The following is a 27904-nucleotide window of genomic DNA, read 5'->3' on the forward strand; positions in this document are numbered from 1 at the left end:
TGTGCCAATTTGCTCATGGCTCAGATAGTAATCCAAAGGTTTTTACATTTTTGGTTCTGCTTTTTAAATTTAGCCCCTATCTGCTCATACTCCTTCAGCAGAACCTCTTTCTATCGACATCATTGATATCTACACGGACCACAGCAACTGGATCTTTCCCATCCCATTCCAAGTTCCTCTGCACCCCAGATGAGATGGTGAAATTTGAATTCAGAAAGTTCTTGACTTAAAAACTACCCAAGTGGCAACCATGTAACCACTGTTGTAAAAACCCATCTGGGTAGCTCACGTTCTTCAGGGAGGGAAATCAGCTGTCCTTACCTGGTCTGGCGTACATGATTCCAGACCCACAGCAATGTGGTAGATTCATTACTGCCCTTTGAAATGGACAAGCAAAGCCACTCAGTTGAAGGCCTTGGGCAGGGTTGCTCACATCTCACACTGAATGTTAAAAAAGGTGGTGAACTGCTGCAGTCCATTTGCTGCTGGTAGACCCACAATGTCGAGGGTCACTGAAGGACTTAACAAGGAACAGTAATATATTTCCAAGTCAGGACCATGAGTGGCTTGGAGGGGAACTTGCAGGAGATGATGTTCCCATGTATATGCTGCCTTTGTCCTTCTACATAGAAGTGGTTGTGAGTTTGAAAGGTGCTAATGAGCTTTGGTAAATTGTAGATGGGACACAATGCTGCTACTGAACATTGGTGTTGAAGGGAGTGAATATTGAAGGTGGTTGAGGGAGACAATAATAGAAGTGCTGAATGAGGTGCCAATCAAGCAGGCACCTAAACTGAGATAGCAAATCTATCCAGGCTCCTGACCCACAGCATTGGGAATGACTCAAGGCTGCCTCCAAAATTAGCTGAGCAACTCCTTCAGTTCAAGAGCAATTTTAGCTGGCAAGCATAGACCTTACCTCCAAAGCCATTATTCTGTAAAACAAGAAAAAAAGTAACAGGACTGTCCAGTAGAGCAATGCAATGAATGAGTTTCAATTTCAGTGGACAGTCATATATGGAAATAGGAGAACCAGGGATGGGATGAATCGGTATATCAGGATTGTACAACAAGAAGATTGGAAAAGGTGACCACTGTAGAAAAATACTCTGAATATGAACCAACCAGATATCTACCCAATCACTTTGAAGAATGTGAAGCGATAGTTAGTAACTTAACCCCAAAAAGGTACTGTAAAGGAAGCAGACTGAAGAATAAAGAGTGAGGTTTACCTAGATTCTCAGAGCGTCGCAGTGGAGGAACAGAGTTGGGAGATTCTGACCAGTCGAGTTTCCCTCTGGCGATTAAATATTTCCTTGCCTTGTACAGCATCATGGGAAAATCTTCCTGAGTGGCTGCAAACATCTCAATCTTGCTCTTCACAGACCCAAGAACCTGAGTGGGGAATGGTTCAAATGTGACATGGAAAAGGCTCGAAAAATAAGACTAGATTTGCAAAGACATGCCCAGCACAGGAAAACTGGCAAACTCTGCACTGATACCCGGTCTGTGGGTGGTCAGCAACAGGGTGACTTAGGCTCAATACTTTCAGGGGATAAAAGGCACTATTTTCTCAGCCAGGATATAGCACCCCTAAATAAAAGTCTGTCAGTCATGACAAGACAGCAGCAAACTCACCCATGGGGTGGGTTCACAGGCTCAATGATCAACTCCAGATACTTCAGTACTGAGGGAGTGTCGCACTGTTGGAGGGTAAGTACTGAAGGAGTGCCACACTGTCGGAGGGTCAGTACTGAGGGAACACTGCACTATTGCAGGTTCAGTACAGAGGGAGCGCCGCACTGTCAAAGAGTCAGTACTGAGGGGGTGCCTCACTGTTGGAGGGTCAGTACAGAGGGAGTGCAGCATTGTTGGATTTCAGTGCTGAATGAGCGCTGCACTGTCGGATGGTCAGTGCTGAGGGAGTGCTACATTGTCGGATGATCAGTACTGTCAGAGGGTCAGTAGAAGGGAGAACAGACTTTTCTGAGAACTATATTTGGCAGGTGCTGCACATTATGCATTGTCTTTTGGAAGAGATGTTAAACTGAACGGAGACCGTTGGAGGAAACTATTCATTATCCAACAAGGATAATGTTGTTCTGGGATACTCATTATATTTTGGCATTGTATCTTTGGACACTATACAAGTCTCTGAACTCCACATTCAACTGAATCTGGACAACTCCAATTCCATCCACTTCACAGAAAACTTCAGATTGAGGAGGCGGATAGCAACTCAGAGCATCACACTGCCCATGCTGGTCTCTTACTGATGTCATCTGCTTTCAGAGCTACGACTGTGCCAAGTTTCAGGAAGTGACTGAACAATGGGATGGGTCTCCAGATATTTCTCTTTAAATGTTGTTACATTTAATCAACGATGCTCAGTAATATGGGGTGAAAAAGCAGACCTCTGGTGTAGTCCCAATGGCAGTATTGGTTGGGGTTGATGATGATATTTGATTGTAACCTTGGTTAAGCCAAACATGGAGGTGTCTGAACAATGGCACTCTGCATCATCCTGAATCCACGAACAGTGACCTGTGCCATTTATGAACTCAATCATACCAGCAGGGATCCAACTGGCAGAGGGAGTCTTCAAGCATCACTTTCAATTTCTGAAGTGATAATGCTCATGTAGCAACAGATTCAGACCATTTTGCCCAACTAGTCTTTGCGGCTTCAATGACATGACCTTCCTCCCACTTCATCACCATATCCTTCAATTCTTTTAGGAGAACGTGAGGACTGCAGATGCTGGAAGTCAGAGCTGAAAATGTGTTGCTGGAAAAACGCAGCAGGTCAGGCAGCATCCAAGGAGCAGGAAAATCGATGTTTCGGGCATGAGCCCTTCTTCCTGACCTGCTGCGCTTTTCCAGCAACACATTTTCAGCACCTTCAATTCTTTTCTCTGTCATATGTTTATCCCCTTAAAGGTATCTGTAGTGCTCACCTCCATTGTGGAAGTAAGTTCCACATTCTTACCACTCCCTGGATAAAGACAGTTCTCCTGAATTTCCAATTGGCTTCATTAGAGACAGTCTTGTGTTTCTGTTTGTATTTTTGCTCTCCTTCATGAACAAACACATATTCCTTACATCTACTCAATCAAACGCTGCCACACAAACTAATTCAAAACAACCATATTCCCCTCTCAATCCAATACATTCAACCTCCAGGTGTGTTAATTGCTAGGTTTGTTAAATCAGTGTGCTAGGATCATACCTGGATTAGAGACTTGACACTGGGTTGAAATACCATGTTGGTGTTGAGCAGGAAGGAGCGGAGGAGGGGTTGGGGGTAACAGGCTAGCTGCGCAATAATTCCAGTTAATAAGAAATTGACGTAGAGCGAGTTCTGTAACATATTTTCCAGCTTGGCAAACAGAACAGCGATAAACGAACCTGGAGGGGAGAGACAGAGGGTCATCAACATCTCAGACAGCACAGATTAACTCACCAGCAACAGACACAAAGGAAGGTTTAACATTTCAGAGACTGCACAGACTAACTCACCACAGAGACAAGGAGAAGAGGGTGGAAGAGACAAGAGAGTCACAAGAGAACTCCAAGAGCGTCTAAGAGAGAAAGAGGCAGAAAGGAAATGACAGAGAGACAAAGAAAGGCAGAGAGGGGAAGAGACAGAGATCATTAATACCTGAGAAACAGCACAGATTAACAAGAAATAGGTAGCAAAAGAAAATGTGACAGAGAGAGACAGAAAGAAAGAGAGATTGAGAGTGGTGACAGACCGGGATCATTAACATCTTAAGAACACATCCTCACTCATCAGGGACATATGCATAAAAAAACAGAGAATAAGAGAGATGAGCATAATAGATACAGACAGTACAGAAACTGAAAGGGATACATGCAGGGAGAGAGAAGAGAGTGTGAGGTGAGTGAATGTGCAAGGCATTCCTAATTAACCAATTCTCACAGGGTCAGAACAGGGAATGATAAAGGATAAGAGGAGTGAAAGAAAGTGAGAGTGGGAGTAGTAGACAGAGAGATGGAGCCTGTGCTTGGGCCACACACATGATAGTCTTTCACATCAAAAGATACACACACTGATTTGGTATGTACTGACCTGCGCAGGGGCCTGGGGGGGTGGGATCAACCAGGTCATCAGGATGTGAATGAAGATTCTTTCATGCTGGTGTAGTTCTGGGATGAGATATAACAGAAGGTTCCAGAATTCACCCAGCATGATGCACGGTTTCTGTGCTAACCTACGCTCTGGGCAGTTTAACCTAAGAACTGGCAGAGGCACAGGGCACCGCCATTCGGCCCCTCGAACCTGTACGACCCAATTAATTCATGTTCTATCTCAACTCCATCTTAGCTCTAAAGCTCTCAACATCCTAAACCAACACGAATCTACTGGTACAAAAGTACATTATGACAGATACTTTCTACCTAACATTTTGCCCCTAGGTACCTCTGTACCTAAGATGGTGATGGAGAATGGTGCAGGAGAATCGACGTTTCGGGCATAAGCCCTTCCTGAAGAAGGGCTTATGCCCGAAACGTCGATTCTCCTGCTCCTTTGATGCTGCCTGACCTGCTGCACTTTTCCAGCAACACATTTTTAAGCTCTGATCTCCAACATCTGCAGTCCTCACTTTCTCCCCAATGGAGAATGATGACTTTGTACACTTCTCATTATATGCCTGTATCCCTGGTCCTGAACACACATGACAACAAAACCATATTCAAATAAAACTTAATCTGAATTTGAATTTTAAGGCAGAGACAGACAGATTCTTGCTAAGCATGAAGGTGAGAAGTTGTCAGGAGGTAGTTTGGAATGTGGGTTTGAGATTACAATCAAATCAGCCATGATCTTATAGAATGCAGAGCCGGTTAGAGGGGCTGAATGGCTGACTTCTGCTCCTTGTTTGTACATTCCAATGTAAGCAACACATGCTGGGCTGAACTGTGCCCTCCTGTGCTGCAGGATCCCAATGACTGTCCAGATCTTGATGCAGTGTGTCAGGGAAAAGGGGCCTGCACCTGAAGAAGGGAGGGGGAAGCATCTTCAATGCAGCACTCACTAGGTGCCCAGGGGAATAAACAGAGGAGGAATGGTGGCGTTGTGGTAACATCAATAGATTGGCAATCTAGAAACCCAGTTAATGTTCTGGGCGCATGGGTCAAAACCCACAACCACTTCCATCTGGAAGGACATGGACAGCAGATACATGGGAACACCACGCCCGACAAGTTCCCCTCCAAGCCATTCCTTATCCTGACTTGGAAATACAGAACTCAGACTTCTCCAGTTTCCTCATTTCCCCTCCCCCTACCTTGTCTCAGTCTCAACCCTCGAACTCAGCACCACCTTCCTAACCTGCAATCTTCTTCCTGACCTCTCCGCCCACACCCCATTCCGGCCTATCACCCTCACCTTAACCTCCTTCCACCTATCGCATTTCCAATGCCCCTCCCCCAAGTCCCTCCTCCCTACCTTTTATCTTAGCCTGCTGGACACACTTTCCTCATTCCTGAAGAAGGGCTCATGCCCGAAACGTTGATTCTCCTGCTCCTTGGATGCTGCCTGACCTGCTGCGCTTTTCCAGCAACACATTTTCAGCTCTGATCTCCAGCATCTGCAGTCCTCACTTTCTCCTTGGAAATACATCACCATTTCTTCAGTGTCTCTTGGTTAAAATCCTGGAATTCCCTCCCTAAGGGCATTGTTGATCTGTCTACAGCACATGGACTGCAGCGGTTCAAGACAGCAGTTCACCACCACCTTCTCAAGGGGCAACTCGGGACCGTGCAATAAATGCTGGGCCCAGCCAGCGACACCCACAACTCATGAATGAAGATATTAAAAAAAACAACAGATTTCCCACTGACCTACCATGGGCTAAAGAATTTTCTGGAAAATGTATCTTTCTCCCCTGACAATCTGCTCATTATTTTTAATTCCTCACACTGCTTGGCTGAAACAGCAGCCTCTTTTCCTGCAGCCACTCTGCCTATGTTGCCACAATCCTTCAATGGCCTGAGCCAGGGATTTATCATGGACAGACAGAACCAGCCTGTTTTGGGTGCTCCTACCTGTGAAAGGCTGACTCTGTGGCTGTACAGCTCGCTCAAGGTTGACCATTATCTGGGGCTCAGGTCTCACTGAAGCCAGTTTCCCAGAGGCTCCTGGCCAGTCGTTGTTATAATGTACGGAATGTCTCTCAGTGTCTTCATCCGCCTCCCCCTCCTCCTCCTCCTCCTCTTCTTCCTCAGACTGCAGGTCCCCTCCACCTCTCGCCCTCGCTTCTGCGTGACACCGGTCTCCCATCCGAGCCTCCATCTCCCTCAGCTCCTCTGTGAACTTCTCCACATTGAGCCCTTGGCCATTGGCCTCCGCTGGTGCTTGGTCAAGTAGCACATCTATCAGACTGTCGATGGACTCGGAGTCTGTGAGGGACTGCTGACTGACGGAGGAGCCTTCAGCTTTACTCTCAGGCACCACTCTGTGTTCCAGTAACCCTTCCACAACACTTGACCCCTGCAGTCGGGTCGCATCATTCCTTAGAGTTTTTTGAGCCACTTTTCCTTTCCAGTCCCCATAGTTTCCCTCAGGCTTCTCTCTCCGAACCTTCTTGACCACTAGGCAGCTTTCGTTGCGTTCTGAGGTTCCGGGCAGTTTCATGTCAACGTATTTCTCATGAGACCCATTCAACATGGAGCTGGCATACTTACTATCAGTCTGGTCTCCAGCTATCCACAGCTCATTCCTGCCTCGTTCAGCATGCTTGGCAGAGGAGGAGGATGAGGAGGTAGAAAGCTGGAGCTCGGGACTCATTGGCCCTGCCTCCCTCTGCAGGCTGCGTTTCTTACTCTGAGGAGTGATGGTCATGTTCTGTTGGTTGTACTTCACATCCCAGTCACCATTTTCCAGTCCATCACTCTTGGCAGCAGTGTCTAGGCTGAGTTGGGTTTGATTTTGATGATGGAGAATGTCTCTCTGCTGTTCTGGACCAAAATGGTCCATGTGTGGGTTAATGGCATTGGCATCAAACGGAATGGGCTGGACCATACGAGGATCTGGCTCCTGCCCATCATATGGTGCTGACCACTTCCCACAGGCCTTGACGCATTGGTCAATGTGACGGCGCGCATCTCGCAAGTATTCCAAGTAGTTTGAGTCCAATTCTGACACGTCCTCCCAGTTGTTGTGGGCAGGACTGCAGCTAGGGGATTCAGTTCCTCCTGGCGATCGAGGTGGGTTGATTGCATCAGAGCCTGTGCTCTGCTGCCTCATGAACAGCGCGATGCGAGCAGGTGTCGAGGGCTTGGGCACTGCAGCAGTCACAGTCGAGGTGTCGACACTCGGACTCCCGTGAGCTGCAGACAAACAGGAAGACAGTGAGCACAGAAAGGCCAGGGAAGCCACAATACACAGCTTTTCCAGTGTCACCTATACCCAGCAACAACACCCATGTCTAAGTGAACATACAGTATCAGTGGAATGAAAGCAAAGGGAAACTCATTCATCTACAGCACCTTTCACAACCTCAGTACTTCCATAAATATTCAACTGACAGTGGTTTTTAAAAATGTGTTCTTTTGGGATGTGGGTGTCACTGGGAATGTGTCAGCCCTCAGACTAATTAATTCTGGCTACTGGACTTCACAGGTCTGATACATGGACTGAGTACCTTATTATCAATATCCTGGGGGTTACCATTGACCAAAAACTCAACTAGATTTGCTAAATAAACCCAGTTGCTACAAGAGCAGGTCAGAGGCTAGGAATACTGCAGCAAGTAACTCACCTCTTGACTACCCAAAGCCTGTCCACCATTTACAAGGCGCAAGTCAGGAGTATGGTGGAATAATCTTCACTTGCCAGGATGGGTGCAGCTCCGTAGAAACTGAGAGGAGTAGGCTACTCAACCCTTCAAGGCGAAAGGACTGCAGATGCTGGAGATTAGAGTCGATAGTGTGGTGCTGGAAAGCACAGCAGATCAGGCAGCATCCGAAGAGCAGCAGAATCGATGTATGGGCAAAAGCCCTTAAATCAGGAATGAGGCACTCAACCCTTCAAGCCTGTTTTGCCATTAAATATGATCCTGGCTGATCTTCTATCTCAATGTTATATTCCCATTTTCTCCCCATACTCATTGAAGCCTTTAAAATCTAAAAGATTTTCAAGAAGGGTGTTAGAAATGAACCAGGAAATTACAGATGGGTGGGTCTCAGGACATTGTAGGTAAACTACTAGAAAAACTTCTGCAGGAGCAAATTTATACCAACTTGGAAAGGCTTGGCCGAACTAGGCATAGTCAGCATAGCTTTATCAGAGGGAGATCATGCCTAATAAATTTATTAGTTTTTTTTGAAAATGTGATCAAGTGTGTGGATAAGGGAAGCTGTGTTGATATATATGGGTTTTAGCAAATATTTTTGACAAGGTCTCACATGGGAGACTGATTGAGAAAGTTAAAGCACATGGAATTGTGGGAAACTTGGCAAGATGGTTAAGCAACTGTCTTAGTAATAGGACACAAAGGGTGGTGGTAGAAAGCTGTTTGAACGACTGGAGGCTGGTGTCCAGTGGTGTACCACAAGGATCAGTGCTGGGACTATTATTATTTAAAGGTTGGGTTGGTAAATTTGCAGATGACGCTAAGGTTGGTGGAGTTGTGGACAGTGCTGAAGGATGTTACAGGTTATAGATAAGCTGCAGAGCTGGGTTGAGATGAGGCAAATGGAGTTTAATATGGAAAAGTGTAAAGCAATTCAGTTTGGAAGGAGTAACAGGAATGCAGAGTACTGGGCTAATGGTGAGATTCTTGATAGTGTAGATGAACCTCGGTGTCCATGTACATAGATCCCTGAAAGTTGCCACCCAGGTTGATAGGGAGGAACCACCGCCGCAGGAACTGTAAAACCTGCGCCCACACCTCCTCCCTCACCTCCATCCAAGGCCCTAAAGGAGCCTTCCACATCCATCAAAGTTTTACTTGCACATCCACTAATATAATTTATTGTATCCGTTGCTCCCGATGCGGTCTCCTCTACATTGGGGAGACTGGGCGCCTCCTAGCAGAGCGCTTTAGGGAACATCTCCGGGACACCCGCACCAATCAACCACACCGCCCCGTGGCCCAACATTTCAACTCCCCCTCCCACTCTGCCGAGGACATGGAGGTCCTGGGCCTCCTTCACCGCCGCTCCCTCACCACCAGACGCCTGGAGGAAGAACGCCTCACCTTTCGCCTCGGAACACTTCAACCCCAGGGCATCAATGTGGACTTCAATAGTTTCCTCATTTCCCCTTCCCCCACCTCACCCTAGTTCCAAACTTCCAGCTCAGCACTGTTCCCATAACTTGTCCGGCCTTGTCCTACCTGCCTATCTCCTTTTCCACCTATCCACTCCACCCTTCATCCACTCACCCACTGTACTCTACGCTACTTTCTCCACACCCCCACCCTCCTCTAGCTTATCTCTCCACGCTTCAGGCTCACTGCCTTTATTCCTGATGAAGGGCTTTTGCCCGAAACATCGATTTCGAAGCTCCTTGGATGCTGCCTGAACTGCTGTGCTCTTCCAGCACCACTAATCCAGAATCTGGTTTCCAGCATCTGCAGTCATTGTTTTTACCCAGGTTGATAGGGTTGTTAAGAAGGCATACGGTGTGTTAGCTTTTATTGATAGAGGGATTGAGTTTCAGAACCATGAGGTCATGCTGCAGCTGTATAAAACTCTGGTGCGGCCACACTTGGAGTATTGCGTACAGTTCTGGTCACCGCATTATAGGAAGGATTTGGAAGCTTTGGAAAGGGTTCAGAGGAGATTTAGTAGGATGCTGCCAGGTATGGAGGGAAGGTATTATGAGAAAAGGCTGAGGGACTTGAGGCTGTTTTCGTTAGAGAGAAGAAGGTTAAGAGGTGACTTAATTGACACATATAAGATAATCAGAAGGTTAGATAGGATTGACAGAGCCTTTTTCCTTGAATGGTGATGACTAGTATGAGGGGACATAGCTTTAAATTGAAGGGTGATAGATATAGGACAGATATCAGAGGTAGTTTCTTTACTCAGAGAGTAGTAGGGGCGTGGAACGCACAGCTTGTAACAGTAATAGACTCGCCAACTTTAAGGGCATTTAACTGGTCACTGGATAAATAAATGGATGAAAATGAAATACTGTAGGTAGATGGGCTTCAGATTGGTTCCATGGGTCAGCGCAACATTGAGGGCTGAAGGGCCTGTACTGTGCTGTAATGTTCTATGTTCTAAATAATGAAATTGATGAAAATGGAGCAATGTAAAGCAAATTTGCAGACAACACCATGAATGGTAGAGTGGTTAATAACAAAGAAGATAGTTGGAAGTTACAGGAAGATATTGATGGTTGGTCTAAAGGGCAGACCAGTGGCGGATGGTATTAACCCTGCTAAGTGTGAGGTGATGCACTTTGGAAAAGCCCAAAAGAGGGAGTATTTCATCAATGGCAGGACACTGGGTAGCTTAGAGGAATTATTCTTGGGGGTAATTACTCATAGAGCCCTGAAATCAGCAGAGCTCATGAATTGGATAGTGAAGGCATATGGGATACTTCCTTTCATCAATTGTGGCACAGGGTTTAAGACAAAGAGGTAATGTTGGAATTGTACAGAGCATTGGTCAGGCCACAGCTGGAATACTGTGTGAAGTTCTGGTCACCTCACGACAGGAAGGATGTGTTAGCAGTGGGGGTGGGTACAGAGGAGGTTTGCCCGGATGTTGCCTGGGATGGAGAGACTGAGCTATAAGGAGAGATTAGATAGACTTGGATTGTTTTCTTTAGAGCAAAGACTGAGGGGGGAACATGATTAAGGTGTATTAGATAATGAAGGGTATGGGTGAGTAGGGAGCAGCTGTTCCCCGTGGTTGAGGGGTCAATTATGAGATGGTGCAGTTTTAGGTTAAGGATCAGGAGATTCCGAGGGGATTTGGGAAAAACCATTGCACTAAGTGGGTGGTGGGAATCTGGAATGCACTGACTGGGAAGGTAGTGGTGGCTGGAAACCTTACAACCTTTAAAAAGTATTTAAATGAGCATTTCAAATATCAGAACATTCAAGGGTATGAGACAAGTGTAGGAAATTAGGATTAGCGCACCTTTAGTGGTAGTTATGTGGGTGCAGACTCAATGGGCCAAAGGGCCTTTTCTGCGCGAAACGAATCTAGATCCCCACCCATCCTTCTAAATTCTAGTGAAAACAAGCCCAGTCAAACCAGCCTCTCCTCCTGCTATCCCAGCTATCAGCCTAGTGAACCCTGCTGCATTCCCTCAATGGCACGTAGTTAACATTTCTCCAACAACACTCATTAAACTTAACACCACCCAGGATGAAGAAGGCTGCTTGACTGGCACTGTATCCACAAGCATCTACTCCCTCCACCATCTACACTCAGTAGCTGCAATGTGTACTATCTACAAGATGCACTGCAGGAATTCATCAAGGCTGCTCAGACAGCACCTTCCAGATCACGACCACTTCCATCCAGGGCAAGGGAAGCAGATACATAGGAACACCACCCCCTACAAATTCTTTTCCAAGCCACTCACCAGCCAGACTTGCAAATATATTGCCATTCCTTCACTGTGGGTCAAGGTCCTGGAATTGCCTCCCAAAGGGCATTGTGCACCTACTTACAGCACATGGTTCAAGAAGACAGTTCACCTTGAAAGTACAATCAGTGCTGGCCTTGTTAATGATACACCTTATCCTGTGTTTCGATGCAGTGTAGATAGAGGCCTATTGGGTCTGCATCAAATCTCCAAATGAGAATCTCACCTAGTGTCATTATCTCACCTTCTCTCTATAATGTTGCACATTTTTCTTTTCAAATAACCATCAACTTGCCACTTGAAAGTCTTGACTGGATCAGCCTCCACCACACTATAAAAGCAGCATTCCCAAACCTAACCACTTCTTCCATGAAAAAGACTTTACTATCCAGGAATAGAGAATGGGGCATTGATGAAGAAGCTCTAAAGTTTGGAGATCAATACCTGATGGATCTCAGAATCCCCTTTGATAACGAAGTCAAAATTATGGAATGATGAGTGCCTACTCCCAGAGATTAAAAATCACACAACACCATGGTATTCGAACAGATGAAAAACTCAACAGACAATCAAGGTATTTTTCAATGTATAGTTTTAGTTACATCACACTGTCATCTTTTGCTATAAATTCTGTGTCGTACAACTGTGTCCTCCACAACCACCTGATGAAGGAGCGTCGCTCCGAAAGCTAGTGCTTCCAAATAAACCTGTTGGACTATAACCTGGTGTTGTGTGATTTTTAACTTTGTACACCACAATCCAACACGGATTGGGGGTGGCATGGTGGCTCAGTGGTTAGCACTGCTGCCTCACAGCACCAGGGTCCCTGGCTCAATTCCAGCCTTGGACGACTGTCTGTGTGGAGTTTGCACGTTCTCTGTGTCTGCGTGGGTTTCCTCAGGTGTTCCGGTTTCCTCCCACAGTCCAAAGATGTGCAGGTCAAGTGAATGGGCCATGCTAAATTGCCCGTAGTGCTAGGTGCATTAGTCAGAGGGAAATGGGTCTGGGTGGGTTACTCTTCAGAGGGTCAGTGTGGACTGGTTGGGCTGAAGTGCCTGCTTCCACACTGTAGGGAATCTCATCTAACACCGGCTCCTCCAAATCATTACTCCCTGAGAGAGTGACTGAGGGGAAGGCTCCTTCTCCATCTTGTGGCCAATGCAATTTATTGCAGGGATTTCAAAACATGAATCATATTGAGCTTCTGTTGGTGGAAAGCTGCATTGCAACCCTTTGCTTACCTTTTTACCAGCTTTTTGTTTCATTGATGTTTGTGTTCATCAGGTGACAACCACCTGATGAAGGAGCGGTGCTCCGAAAGCTACTGCTTCCAATTAAACCTGTCGGACCATAACCTGGTGTGGTGTGATTTTTACTGTGTTCATCTGAGTTACATTGCTATTGTCAGATGATAAACGAGTATCGATTTTGATATTTCAAAGCATTGTAACTTGTGAAAATACAGGGCAGGAGTTCAAAAGAACATTGAAAATTTGCTGGAATGGTCAGCAAAGTGGCTGATGAGGTTTAATGCAGAGAAGTTTAAGGTAACACATTTTGGTGGGAAAAAATATTTAGAGGCAATATAAAACAAAGGTACTTGATAAGCAAAGGGGTAAAAGAGGGAGTAGGAGGAATTGGAGTAATTAGATAGCCATGCTGTAAGTGGATGCTGTAAGCATGGCAGTTCGAACTGTACATAACGGTCAGGCATCAGTTGGCTGGATGGCTGGTTTGCAATGCAGAATGATTGCAATAGCGAGGGTTCAATTCCCATGCGGGTTGAGGTTATCATGAGTTAAGGGAGTTCCGTTTGTACTTTTGCGATCAGAGATGCACCAAATGAATTGGCCAAATTCAGTACATTTGAATTAATTTTTGAGCATGAAGTAAGAGGACCGATAAAATTGATTATGGAGAAATTAATAAGTCAGAGTTCAGAAACCACCCATTTGGACGATGTGTCACATTTTAGAGAACAATTAAATCGAACTGGAGAGTTGACTAGACAGCATTTAAAAGTATCACAGCATATAATGAAACAGGAAATGGATAAGAAGTCACAAATTCACAATTCTGCAATTGGGGATAAGGTATTGGTGTTACTTCCAGTGACAGGTGAGCCTTTAAAAGCCAGGTTTAGTAGACCTTGTCAAATCAAGAGGAAATTGAGTGAGGTAAACTACTTGATAAGGACTCCAGACAAGAAGAAATCGCACAGAGTGTGTCATGTGAATATGCTCAAAAGGTATTTTGATCGGGAAGGAAAGGAAGAGGAGAAGGTGTTAATGATTACAGCACAGAAGGAAGAACCAAGTTCAGAGGATTCTGAATTGGATATTCCTCAAATTAAATTGGACAATGAGGAAGTTATCAAAAATTGGGATAAATTATTGGGTTACCCTCCACAAGAAAATTGAAATGACCTGAAAGAGTTATTACTATGACATGGGGAGAAAATTGGAAATAAACTGGCAAGTACTAACCTAATTGTGCATGATGTAGAAACAGGAGATGCTGTTCTGATTAAGCAACATCCTTATAGGCATAACCCTGTAAAGTTGGCACTGGTTCAGGAGGAGATAGACCGCATGCTCCAAGATGGCATAATCAAAGTGAGTTACAGTGACTGGAGCTCACCCATAGTCATGGTGCCAAAGCCAGATGGTTATGTGTGGACTATTGCAAAGTCAATGCCGTTACAAAGACTGATGCATATCCAATTCCACGGGTGGAGGACTGTGTCGAAAAAGTGGGACAAGCAACTTACATTTCTAAGTTGGACTTGCTCAGAGGTTATTGGCAAGTCCCACTGTCATAGAGAGCAAAGGCAATTTCGGTTTTCATAACACCAAATGGACTATACCAGTTCAAAGTCATGTCATTTGGTATGAAAAATGCTCCAGCCACATTTCAGAGACGGACTAATAAGGTCATTGCCAGATTACCCAAATGTGTGGTGTATATTGATGACCTGGTGATTTTTAGTCACACATGGAAGGAACATTGATAGCATTTATTGGACTTGTTCGATTGACTTCAGAAGGCAGGCTTGGTGGGAAACCTAGCTAAAAGTGAATTTGCCAAATCCCAAGTCACCTTCCTGGGCCATCTTATTGGACATGGACAAATGGCCCACAAGATGTGAAAATGAAAGTAACTGGGGAATTTCCCACACTGTTGTCGAGAAAAGCAGTCCTATGGTTCCTGGGGTTGAGTGGATTTTACAGAAAATTTGTGCTGAACTTTAACAGTGTGGCTGCTCCACTCACCGAATTGTTAAAAAAGGGCAAGACATTTCACTGTACAGCGGACTGTCAAAAGGCATTTGACAGCCTAAAAACTGTGTTACCCACTGTCCCAGTATTAGCCACCCCGGATTATACAAAGCCTTTCAAGGGGGCTATTGATGTCAGTGATGTGGGTGTCAGTGCGGTGCTCCTGCAGGAGGATGACCAAGGGATGGAAAGACCCATTGGGTAATTTTCCAGGAAATTGAATGTTCATCAACAAAAATATTCAATGGTGGAGAAAGAGACTTTAAACTTGGTGTTGGCATTACAACATTTCAGTGTTTACATTACCAGCAACACATCTGAGACAATCGTATACACTGACCCAATGACATTTGTGGAAAGATTTAAGGACAAAAATGCCAGACTGTTTAGATAGAGCTTGTTGTTGCAGCAGTTCAATTTGACAAGTGTGCATACGGCATTTCGCAAAAACGTGATAGCCAATGCATTATTGAGACTCGAATGAGATACAGCGGTGTTCAGTGGTGGGTGTACTGCGGCCTGAATTTGCATGTGGTTGTGCATGTTTACATGTATATAGTTAGTATGGTGTATGTGTGTGTTTAGACTATTCTCATCTTGCCGGACGCATGGCAACTCTTAGGTTGAAACACTATCACTCGTCTCCCTCTCTCAAGTGAGAGAGCAGCCCTATCATTCTCTGGGACTGTGGAAACTTCACATAATGCTCCTGTCACAAAGCTGGTTTCTTTTTTTCTAAAAACTGTTCCTTTTCTCAAGGTTACAATGTTCTGGGTTTTATTCAGAGGGGTAATAAACCATTCTCAGTTCTGATTAGTCTGGTTTGGTACAGAGATTAAAGGGTATTGAGAGGTCTTTTTTGTTTATATGTAAAAAGATGAGACTTCAGACCAAAGTGGTCATGCTTTCGAAGGGACCTAATGAAAGGGAAGTGGTCATCTCTCTAGCTGAGCAGTTTAGCTCAGTCCAGAACTGGTTGGGAGTTCAACAGTGAGCGGTGAGGAAACTCTTTCTTCTGTCCTTCTAACTTCATCCTGAAAGCATCTGACCCTTTTTTGTACTGTGTTTTAAAGGGGATTTGCTTATTGGGACGGTTGTGTATATTCTAGTTTGGATAGATTGAGTTCTGTAGGGGTTCTTTATTCTGTTCTTCATGTTTGATTGTGTAATTTTGTGAATAATTTTTTTGACTGTTTTAAACCTGGTAGTCAACCTCGCTAACTTATTCCGGGTAATTCTCACTGTGCACTTACCAAAACAAATTGTAAAGTTATGGGTGTGGACTGCCTGCTTAAGAAGGTTTTGAGTGGTCTGGCCTAGTCCATAACACTCCAATTGTGTCTAGCCAGTGTTTCATGCAAGTTCACCATGACCTCCCTGCTGTTGTACTCTATGCCCCTGTTAATGATGTTGAGAACATTGTATGCTTTATTAACTGCATTCTCTGGGCCAAATGGCCTGTTTGATAGTCCCTCTGCGTCTGCACTCCCTTTAGAATTGTGCTTTTTATTTCATACTATATCGCAATGTTCTTGCTACTAAACTGTATCAGCTCATACTTGTTTCCTCTTGTAGGGGAAGACAGAACAAGGGACAGACTTTCAAAATAAGCAGATTCCCATTCAAGGGATAGGCAAGTTCCTTTGCTCAAAGGATCACTAGTCATTATTAACCTCTGCTAGTGCAGAGCAGTGGAGGCTAGGTCACTGAACATGTTCAAAGCTGAGTTGGATAGAATTTTGAACCATTAGGCAAATGGAAGCTATTCCAACACATTCCTCACTAGTGCCTTGTGGATAGTGGACAGGCTTTAGGAGTGAGGAGGTGAGTTACTTTCTTCAGTACTCCTAGCCTCTGACGTACTCTGGCAGTCACTATTTAAATGGCCAGTCCAGTTCAGTATATAGTTAATGGGTAACTCTCGGGATGTTTAGTGGAGAATTCAGTGATGGTAATGCTATTGAATACAAGGGGCAGTGGTTAGATTCTCTCTTATTGGAGATGTCATTACGTGACATTTGCATGACACAAATGTTACTTGCCACTTGCCCCTTGCCCCAGTCTGAACCTGGATATTGTCCAGATTTTGCTGCATTTGGAAGTGGGATTGCTTCAGTATCTGAGGAGTCGCAAATGCTGCTGACCATTGCGCAATCACCAGCGAACATTCCAAATGGAAGTGAGGTCTTTGATGAAGCAGCTGAAGATGGTTGGGCCAAGGACACTATCCTGAGGAACCCATGCCTACACTTTGGAGTCATTTTTTCATCCTCTCTTACCCCTTGCCATGTTTCTGTGTTATCAGGACTTGCCCAAACACAGCCCCACACAGTGCACAGTGTTACCTGCTGGGATGGAAACTCACCTTTAGACCAGACAGCATGCTCCTCTTCTCGTTCCATACCACTAAAGTTCTCTGGTTTACAGCACTCTGGGATTAAGGACAGAAACTTGTCTGCTGTTTTCCCATAGAAATCCTGATCCTTGACAGCACGCCGCTGGCTTAACATCACATGATTGCATGGAATTAGATACCTGCCAAAATTATGGGGAGGGCAGGAGTGTAAGTGTGAGATTAACAAACAGCTCCTTGGTCCTACAAACTTCATCAGAGGGTTGTGTGGCTACTGGCACCATTTCAATACTGTCCACATCTCAAAAGCTCTGGTATATCCCTCATAGGCATACCTGAAGTTGAATGAGTTTAGAAATCTTAACAAAGAGCTGATCATAACTTCTAACTTAGAATCATAGAATCTTAAAGCAGCGATTGACATTTTGTCTGCACTGGTTCTTTAATAGGGCATTCAAATTCCTCGCCAACACCTCTCTAGACTTGCCCACAGCCCTGAAATGTTTCCCCTTCAAATATGTATCTAATGCTTTCTTGAAATATACTTGTGAACTATATCCACCTCACTGTCAGGCAGTGCAATTCAAATCCCTACCACTCATGCACATTAAAGATTTCTCTCAACTCACCTTGAGGACCTTTCCCAACCACCTTGAATTTGAGCCCTCTGTTAATTGACCATTTAGACCCTGCTAACTATTTCTTCTTATTCAAGCATTCTCATGATTTTAAACACTTTGATTAAATCTCCTCTTATCCTTCTCTGTTCCCGGAACAATGCTAATTTCTCCATGTTATGGAAGTCTCTCATCTCTGGAACTATTCAGCAAATTTCCTCTGGACCCTTTACAATCCCTTGGCTTGTTTTGTTAAGTGTCTGTCCAGAATCGGAACCAAACCCACATCCATCGTGAAGGACAAGTGCAGTAGAAACATGGGAATATGTAGCTGTTTCTTCAGTGTCGCGAGGTCTAAATACCAGAACTCCCTTCCTAAGGGCATTGTGGGTCAACCTACAGCACATGGATGCAGCAGTTCAAGAATGTTGCTCACCCCTACCTTCTCAAGGGCAATTAAGGATGGGCAATAAATGCTGAGTGAGTGAGATTTCAAGATGCCAGCCAGTGATGCCCATAGCAGGAAGGTTTGGCCAACCTCCTAACTTATGTTTCTGTAGCTCTATTTACAAAAGCTCAAGATTCCATACACTTTCTCAGGTGCTTTGTTAACCCAGCCTGCCCTTTGAGATTTGTACACCATCACCCCCAGATTTCTGCTCTTGCATCATTCAGCTAGAATTGTCACTCTGCCTTCCCACTGAAGTGCATAATTTTACACCTCCCTCTGTTGAAAAGTATCTGCATGTGCCTATGGACTTCATCAGTTCATCACTGTCCCCCTGGGGTCTGGTATCATCCTACTCACTGGTTCCAACTCTGAGTTTTGGGTCATCTGTAAATTTTGGAATTGTGTCCTATATCAAGGTCATGCCATTAATGTTTATTGCATATAGTAGTGACCCTAAAAATAACCCCAGGGACATGCACCATAAATCTTCCTCCAATCCAGAAATCAACTGTTCAAAACTACTGTCTTTCCCACCCCTCAGTGAAGTTCATACCTTTGCTGCTCCTGCCCCTTTTATCCCATGGGGTTTCAATTTAACAAGTTTAACGTGGTACCTTATGAAATACCATATGACAGCCCTCCACCCAACATTAATCACATTAGCCTCATCCACCTTCTCTGTTACCTCACCATAAAACCTAATCAGATTACTGAAAGGTAGGTTCCCCTCGACAAATCCAGGCTGGTTCTCCTTTTGCAGGTATTTTGTTAACCCACCCTGCTCCTTTGGGACTGCACCTGTCCAAATAGTTAACTTTTTTCTTGAATTATAATTTCTAAAGTAACCTCTGCTTTTCCGGTATTTCCATGTAAACCTACAAAATAGAAGGAGGAGTAGGCCCTTATTCAATCTGATCATGGCTGATCATCCAACTCGGTGCCCTGTTCCTGCTTTCTCTCCCCCTTTCTATGATCCCTTTAGCCCCAAGTGCCATATCAAACTCCTTCCTGAAAACATTCAATATTTTGGCCTTAACCACTTTCTGTGGCAAAGAATCCTAAAGGCTCCCCCCTCTCCCCATCTCAGAACGGGATGGCCTACCCTGTATCCTGAGACTGACAGCCCTGGTTCAACAGATGGCAGTTGAGTCCAAAACACTGAATATTTTCAAGAATGAATTAGGTATAATTTTAAGAGCTAAAGTGATCAAAGGATGTGGGTGAAAAAGTGGGAATGGGGTACTGAGGTGGGTAACCAGCTGTGATCAGACTGAATGGCACAGCAACTCCTCGCCCAAGTTTCTAATGCTTTTATGTCCTCCTTTGCTGAAATCTACACACCTCCCAAGCCAGACTGCTGCTTTATTTGGCAAATGTATATGCCCTTTCTTTGGGACTAATACTATCCCTAATTTTCCATGTTAGCCATGGTTCGGTCAGATTTGTAGTTTAATTTTCTTGCCAGTGCAAGCGTAACTCAAGCCCTTTGTGCCTACTCCCAAGTTAGTAAGTTGCAAGCAGTAAATAGAAAAGGAAATGTGCAGGAAGATGGGAGAGATGGATAGAAAAAGCATAATTAGTTTTTAGATAGATTTCAATGAACCACTTAGCAACTGTGCCAGATAGGGAATAGTAGGCACAACATTTCTATGACGTGTAAAGGTTTCTATTCTTGGACCTAAAGACAGAGAGAGATTACGTAGGATCTGAATGTGGGAATGGCATGGATCAGCGAGATTGGTTTGAGAGCAGCAAGCACAATATAAGGATTTAAGTGTTGTAGAAAGGAGGGATCAAGTTCAGGCATTTTGTTTTGCATTTATCAGGACTGAAAGACAAGAAAATCCACTTTAGAGAGGAAGGAATGATTTAATAGCATGAGAAGAGTTTTGGTTGAATGGACAATAGTTGACATGGAGATGCAGCATGAACTGTTAACTGATCGTTAACCAGCCTATTCATACCAGGCCAGTTGACTCTGATTGGAGATTACTACTGGGGATGCAGCAGTGCTTCCACCCTTTAGGTAAAAGGATTTCTTTCTTTTATTTCTTTGTGTGATATGGGTGCCATTATTCATCACTCATCTCTAATCTGCCCAGAGAATTATTAACACTCACCTACATTGCTGTGGGTCTGGAGTCACATGTAGGTCAGACCAGGTAAGCATGGCAGATGTCTTTTCCAAAAGAACATTAGTGTTGAGATGGGTTTTTACAACAACCGATGGTGGTTACATGATCACAATTAGATGAGCATTTTATTCCAGATTTTAATTAAATTCAAATTTCACCTTTTTAAAAAAAAATCATTCATGGGATGTGGGCATTGCTGGCTAGACCAGCATTTATTGTCCATTGCTAACTGCCCACTTGGAGTTAAGAGTCATGCACTTTGCTGTGGGTCTGAGGTCACGTGAAGGCCAGACCAGGTAATGATCATAGAATCTCTATAGTGTGGAAGCAGGCTATTCAGCGTAAGTCCACACCAACGCTCCAAAGAGCATCACACCAGACCCAGCCCCTAGTATCTACCTCTTCATTTCCCATGGCTAACCCACTTAATCTGGACACTATGGGCAATTTTAGCATGGCCAATCCACCTAACTCGCACAACTTTAGGCTGTGGGAGGGAACCTGAACACCTAGAAGTAACCAAGGCAGACACGGGGAGAATGTGCAACCTCCACACAGTCGCCTGGGAGTGAAATCAAACCTGGGTCCCTAGTACTTTGAGGTAACAGTGTTAACCACTGAGCCATCATCCAGCTCTGATGGCAATTTCCTTCCCTAAAGGACATTAGTGAATTACATGAGCTGTCCCCAACAATTAGCAATGGTTTCATGGTCATCATTAACTTCAGATTTCATTAAATTCAAACTTCACCATTCGCCATGATAGCATTCCAACTCTTGACCCCAAAATATTAATAATCCAGTGACATAACCCCCTCATCATTGCACCTTTCTAATGAGGACAATACTGTGGAGACAGCCAATCCAGGCTGGCTGCCCACAGCAATAATCCAACCAATCAGTCGACTTGCCCAATTTGTATGGAATCAATTATTTTAAATTGACAGTCAGCACTTTTGTGTCAACCATAGGCCAACCAATCAGCACCATCTGCACATGCTGCAGAACTTGTACTTCCCTCCCTTTATTTCAGATCTCTATCTGCAGTTCTCTGCTTTCCTTCTCTCTCTCTCTCTCTCTCTAATGTTTGTTTCTTTGTGTTTCCATCCTGATGAGTGCAAGATGAAAAGCTTCAATTTCATGTTTCATTTTAATAATACCAAGATTATAAATACAGAGGAAATAAAAAGATGAAATTAGAGTAGAGTTTACAAAGTAATAAGTGTAGGTGGAAGGTGACATGGACTGCTAGGTAACAGTGGACTGGTATTAAAGAGAGTGCAAATGTAGAGAATATGAAGATTGCATCAAAACGAACTAAAGGTTAGAAATACTGGTTCATACTGTCAGAACTAATGTTTCTGATTCATTTTCAGATGATTACTGAAAATATGCCCTGAAGGCGATGCTAAGATAAGGGTAAGATAAAGAAAACCAGGATAGTGGGTGAGGACAAGTATTCAGAATACAAGGAAGAAAGACTGAAAGCTTTAGGCAAGAACCACAGTGGGGGATGTGAGGACGTATTTTATTTACACGGCGAGTGGTAATGATCTGAAGCTAGCTGATGACTGTACAACTGTGATGGAGATAGAGACAAGGAACAATTTGAAAAGGAAACTGGACAGGCACTTGAATAAAATAACATTGCAGGGCTATGGGATAGAATGGAAGTGACTCGATTCTACAGAGAGGGCCATCATGGACTCGGGCTGAATAGCCTCCTGCACTGTAAAGGCTCACTAATTGGGGGGTCTTTAACTTTCCAAATATCGACTGGAAATGTGATAATTCAAGTATTTTAGATGGGTCAGTTTTTGTCCAATGTGACACAGTATATAGACAGGCCAACAAGGTACAAGGCCACATTAGATTTGGTTCTGGGTAATGAACCCAGCCAGGTGTTAGATTTGGAGGTAGGTGAGCACTTTGGTGATAGTGATCACAATTCGGTTATGTTTACGTTAGTGATGGAAAGGGATATGTATATACAGCAGGGCAAGAGGTATAGCTGTGAGAAAGGCGATGATGATGCAATTAGGCAAGATTTAGGATGCACAGGATGGGGAAGGAAATTGTAGGGGATGGGCACAATTGAAATGTGGACTGTGTGTCCTTGATAAGTGTGTTCTGGATTAGTGGTGCTGGAAGAGCACAGCAGTTCAGGCAGCATCCAAGGAGCAGCGAAATCGGGCAAAAGCCCTTCATCGTGATAAGTATGTACCTGTCAGGCAGGTAGGAAGTGGTTGAGTGAGGGAGTTGTAGTTTACTAAGGAAGTTGAATCTCTTGTCAAGAGGAAGAAGGCTTATGTTAGGATGAGATGTGGAGGCTCAGTTAGGGCGCTTGAGTTACACGTTAGCCAGGGTAAACCTAAAGAGAGAGCTAAGAAGAGCCAGGAGGGGACATGAGAAGTTGTGTGCAGAAAGGATCAAAGAAAACCCTAAAGCTTTCTATAGGTATACCAGAAATAAAAGAATTACTGGAGTAAGATTAGGACCAATTAATGACAGTAGTGGGAAGTTGTGCGTGGAGTCAAGAGGAAATAGAGGAAGCACAAAATGATTATTTCTCATCAGTATTCACACTAGATAAAGACAATGTTGTCAAGGAGAATACGGAGATACAGGCTACTAGATTAAACGGGATTCAGGTTGATAAGGAGGAGGTGTTAGCAATTCTGGAAACTGTGAAAATAGATGTCTCCTGGGCCGGATGGGATTTATCCTAGGATTCTCTGGGAAGCCCGGGAGGAGACTGCAGAGCCTTTGGCTTTGATCTTTATGTCATTATTGTCTACAGGAATAGTGCCAGAAGACTGGAGGGTAGCAAATGTTGTTCCCTTGTTCAAGAAAGGGAGTAGAGAAAACCCTGGTAATTATAGACCAGTGAGCCTTACTTTGGTTGTTGGTAAAGTGTTGGAAAAGGTTATAAGAGATAGGATTTATAATCATCTAGAAAGGAATAAGTTGATTAGGAATAGTCAACACAGTTTTGTGAAGGGTAGGTCGTGCCTCACTAACCTTACTGAATTCTTTGCGAAAGTGACCAAACAGGTGGATGAGGGTAAAGAAGCTGATGTGGTGTATATGGATTTCAGTAAGGTGTTAGATAAGATTCCCCACAGGAGGCTACTGCACAAAATATGGAGGCATGGGATTGAGGATGATTTAGCACTTTGGATCAGAAATTGGCTAGCTGAAAGAAGACAGAGGGTGATGGTTGATGGGAAATGTTAATCCTAGAGTTCAGTTACTAGTGGTGTGCCACAAGGATCTGTTTTAGGGCCACTGCTGTTTGTCATTTTTATAAATGACCCGGAAGAGGGTGTAGAAGGATGGGTTAATTTGCGGATGACACTAAGGTCGGTAGAGTTGTAGGTAGTGCCGAAGGATGTTGTAGGTTACAGAGGGACATAGATAAGCTGCAGAGCAGGGCTGAGAGGTGGCAAATGGAGTTTAATGCAGAAAAGTGTGAGGTGATTCACTTTGGAAGGAGCAACAGGAATACAGAGTACTGAGCTAATGGTTAAGATTCTTGGTAGTGTAGATGAGCAGAGAGATCTTGGTGTCCAAGTACATAGATTCCTGGAAGTTGCCAGGTTGATAGGGTTGTTAAGAAGGCGTATGGTGTGTTAGCTTTTATTGGTAGAGGAATTGTGTTTCGGAGCCACGAGGTCATCCTGCAGCTGTATAAAACTCTGGCACGGCTGCACTTGGAATATTGTATACAGTTCTGGCTATAGGAAGGATGTGAAAGCTTTGGAAAGAGTTCAGAGGTGATTTACTAGGATATTGCCTGGTATAGAGGGAAGGTCTTATGAGGAAAGGTAGAAGGACTTGAGGCTGCTTTCATTAGAGAGAAGAAGGTTGAGAGGTGACTTAACTGAGACATATAAGATCATCAGAGGATTAAATAGGTGGAGAGTGAGGGCCTTTTTCCTTGGATAGTGATGGCTAGCACAAGGGGACATAGCTTTAAATTGAGGGTGATAGATATAAGATAGATGTCAGAGGTAGTTTCTTTACTCAGAGAATAGTAGGGACGTGGAACGCTCTGCCTTCAACAGTAATAGACTTGCTAACTTTAAGGGCATTTAAATGGTCATTGGATTAACATATGGATGATAATGGAATAGTGAAGGTTAGTTGGCCTTCAGACTGGTTCCACAGGTCGGTGCAACATAGAGTGCCGAAGGGCCTGTACTGCACTGGAATGTTCTATATTCTAAATGGAACAGTGAAGTATTTACAAATACTAGTATCGATCATGAAAGAGAGGATTGTTAGTGAGGGTGGCATCTGTGAAGAAAGGGTTGCTAGAAAGGAAATCTGTTTTTGTAAGATGGGTTTTCCCTATTTCAAATCTTACAAGTTACTTTATTATTTTAAAGATCTCAATCAAATCAACCCATGCCCTTCCAGATGCAAGGTAATACTTTATCCAATTGTCCACATAATTTAAACCTGATATTGAGCTCTTTGTGTGAGCTGGGAGCAGTGTCCTACCTACCTGGATGTTATATGACCATACACTGCCATTTACCTGAGAACAAGCTGAAGCATAATGTCCTCACAGCTGAGGGTTAACAGGGTCCTGAAGAGACTGAGGGACACCATACAGAGCTGCAAAAGATGCACATGAGTGGAAACAATGAGTTGGAAAGTGGACACCCCAAAAACACAACCTTCTTCATGCCATAGCCACTCAGTGGCAACCGAATCCCCTGACCTAAAACACCTCCGCTCAACATCCTTGACCCAATCCCCTAAACTTGAACCAACACCCCAGACCTAATCCCCTAAACCCAACCAAACCCCCTCACCCAATCCGCTAAACCTGAACCAACACCCCTCACCCAAACCCCTAAACCAGAAACAACACCCTGATCCAATCCCCTAAATCCAAACCAATGCCCCAGACTCAATGCCCTAAATCCAAACCAACGCCCCAGACTCAATCCCCTAAACCCGAACCAACGCCCCTGACCCAATCCCCTAGACCTGAACCAACGCCCCTCACCCAAATCCCTAAACCTGAACCACCACCCCTCACCCAAATCCCTAAACCTGAACCAACACCCCTCACCCAATCTCCTAATCCCAAACCAACACCCCTGACCCAATCCCCTAAATCTGAACCAACACCGTTCACCCAATCCCCTAAACCTGAACCAACGCCCCGACCCAATCCCCTAAATCTGAACCAACGCCCTCACCCAATCCCCCAAAACCGAATCAACACCCCTTACCCAATCCGCTAAACCTGAATCAACGCCCCGACCCAATCCCCGAAACCCGAACCAACGCCCCTGACCAAATCCCCTAACCCCGAACCAACACCCCTCATTCAATCCGCTAAACCCGAATCAACACCCCTGATCCAATCCACTAAACATGAACCAACACCCCTGACCCAATCCCCTGAACCCAAACTAACGCCCCAGACTCAAACCCTTAAACCCGAACAAACCACCTGACCCCATCCAAATGAACCTGAACCAACATCCCTCACCCAATCCCTTAAACCCGAACCAACGCCCCTGACCCAATCCCGTGAACCTGAACAAACTCCCCTCACCCAATCCCCTAAACCAGAACCAACCCCCCGATGCAATCCCCTAAACACGAACCAACACCCTTCACACAATCCCTTAAACCCGAACCAACACCCCTGACCCAATCCTCTAAACCTGAACCAACACCTCTCATCCAATCCCCAAAACCTGAACTAACACCCCTCACCCAAACCCCTAAACCTGAACCAACACCCCTGACCCAATCCCCTGAACCTGAACCAACGCCACTGACTCAATCCCCTAAACCTGAAAGAACCACCTGACCCAATCCCATAAATCCGAACCAACCTCCCTCACCTAATCCCCTAAACCCGAACCAACACCCCTTACCCAATCCCTTAAACCTGAACCAACACCTCTCACCCAATCCGCTAAACCTGAACCAACACTCCTGATCCAATCCCCTAAACCAGAACTAACGCCCCGACCCAATCCCCTAAACTCAAAACAACACCCCTGACCCAATCCCCTAAACTCAAAACAACACCCCCGACCCAATCGCCTAAACCTGAACCAACACCCCTCACCCAATCCCCAAAATCTGAACCAACACCACTGACCCAATCCCCCAAACTCGAACCAATACCCCTGACTCAATCCCCTAAACCCGAAAGAACCCCCTGACCCAATACCCTAAATCCGAACCAATACCCTGACCCAATCCCCTAAACCTGAACCAACACCCCTCACCTAATCCCCTAAACCCGAACCAACGCCCCTGACCCAATCCCCTAAACAGGAACCAACGCCCCTGACCCAAACCCCTAAACCCGAACTAATGCCCCAGACTCAATCCCCTCCACCCGAACAAATCCCCTGACCCAATCCCAAGAACCCGACACAACATCCCTCACCCAATCCCATAAACCTGAACAAACAACCCTGACCCAATCCCCGAAACCCGAACTAACACTCCTGACCCAATCCCCTAAACCTGAACCAACACCCTTCACCCAATCCCCAAAACCCGAACCAACGCCCCTGAAACAATCCCCAAAACGTGAACCAATGCCCCGACCCAATCCCCTAAAACTGAACCAACACCCCTCACCCAGTCCCATAAACGCGAACCAATACCCGCGACCCAGTCCCCTAAACCCGAATCAACGCCCCGATCCAAGCCCTTAAACCCGAACCAACACCCCTTACCCAATCCCTTAAACCTGAACCAACACCTCTCACCCAATCCGCTAAACCTGAACCAACACTCCTGATCCAATCCCCTAAACCAGAACTAACGCCCCGACCCAATCCCCTAAACCCGAACCAACGCCCCTGACCCAATCCCTTAAACCCGAACCAACACCCCTGACCCAATCCCTTAAACCCAAACCAATGCCCCTGACCCAATCCCCTAAACCCGAACCAACACCTCGACCCAATACCCTAAACCCAAACCAATGCCCCTGACCCAATCACCTAAACCCGAACCAACACCCTGACCTAATCCCCTAAACCTGATCCATTGCCCCTCACCCAATCCCCTAAACCTGAACCGACACCCCTCACCCAATCTCCTAAACCTGAACCAACACCCCTCACCCAATCCCCTAAAGCCGAACCAACACCCTCACCCAATCCCCTAAAGCCGAACCAACACCCTCACCCAATCCGCTAAACCTGAACCAACACCCCGACCCAATCCCCTAAACCTGAACCAACACCCCTCACCCAATCCCCTAAACACGAATCAATGCCCTGACCCAATCCCCTAAACCCGAACCAATGCCCCTGACCCAATCCCTTAAACCCAAACCAACGCCCCTTACCCAATCCCTAAACCCGAACCAACGCCCCTGACCCAATCCCCTAAACCCGAACCAACACCCTGAGCCAATCCCCTAAATCTGAACCAACACCCCCGACCCAATCCCCTAAACCTGATCCAATGCCCCTGACCCAATCCCCTAAATCTGA

At 45.1% G+C, this 27904-nt stretch overlaps 1 protein-coding gene across 8 annotated transcripts in view; it reads right to left on the reverse strand.

Moving 5' to 3' along the window:
- fhip1b (FHF complex subunit HOOK interacting protein 1B) overlaps nt 1-27904 on the reverse strand; it is a 179838-nt gene that overhangs the window by 4022 nt on the left and 147912 nt on the right. For 7 of the 8 annotated variants that reach the window (XM_072576690.1, XM_072576687.1, XM_072576688.1 and 4 more), the window contains 5 exons: nt 24955-25034; nt 17221-17390; nt 6072-7355; nt 3229-3407; nt 1233-1395 (listed from right to left, as the gene is read on the reverse strand). In XM_072576690.1, the coding sequence (XP_072432791.1) occupies nt 1233-1395; nt 3229-3407; nt 6072-7355; nt 17221-17390; nt 24955-25034 (1876 nt within the window). Of the gene's footprint in view, nt 1-1232; nt 1396-3228; nt 3408-4092; nt 4170-6071; nt 7356-17220; nt 17391-24954; nt 25035-27904 lie in introns of those variants that run through there. The other variant, XR_011961466.1, reaches the window with a different exon arrangement.

Source organism: Chiloscyllium punctatum, chromosome 9 (assembly GCF_047496795.1).
Source record: "Chiloscyllium punctatum isolate Juve2018m chromosome 9, sChiPun1.3, whole genome shotgun sequence".
Classification (NCBI taxonomy): Eukaryota; Metazoa; Chordata; class Chondrichthyes; order Orectolobiformes; family Hemiscylliidae; genus Chiloscyllium; species Chiloscyllium punctatum.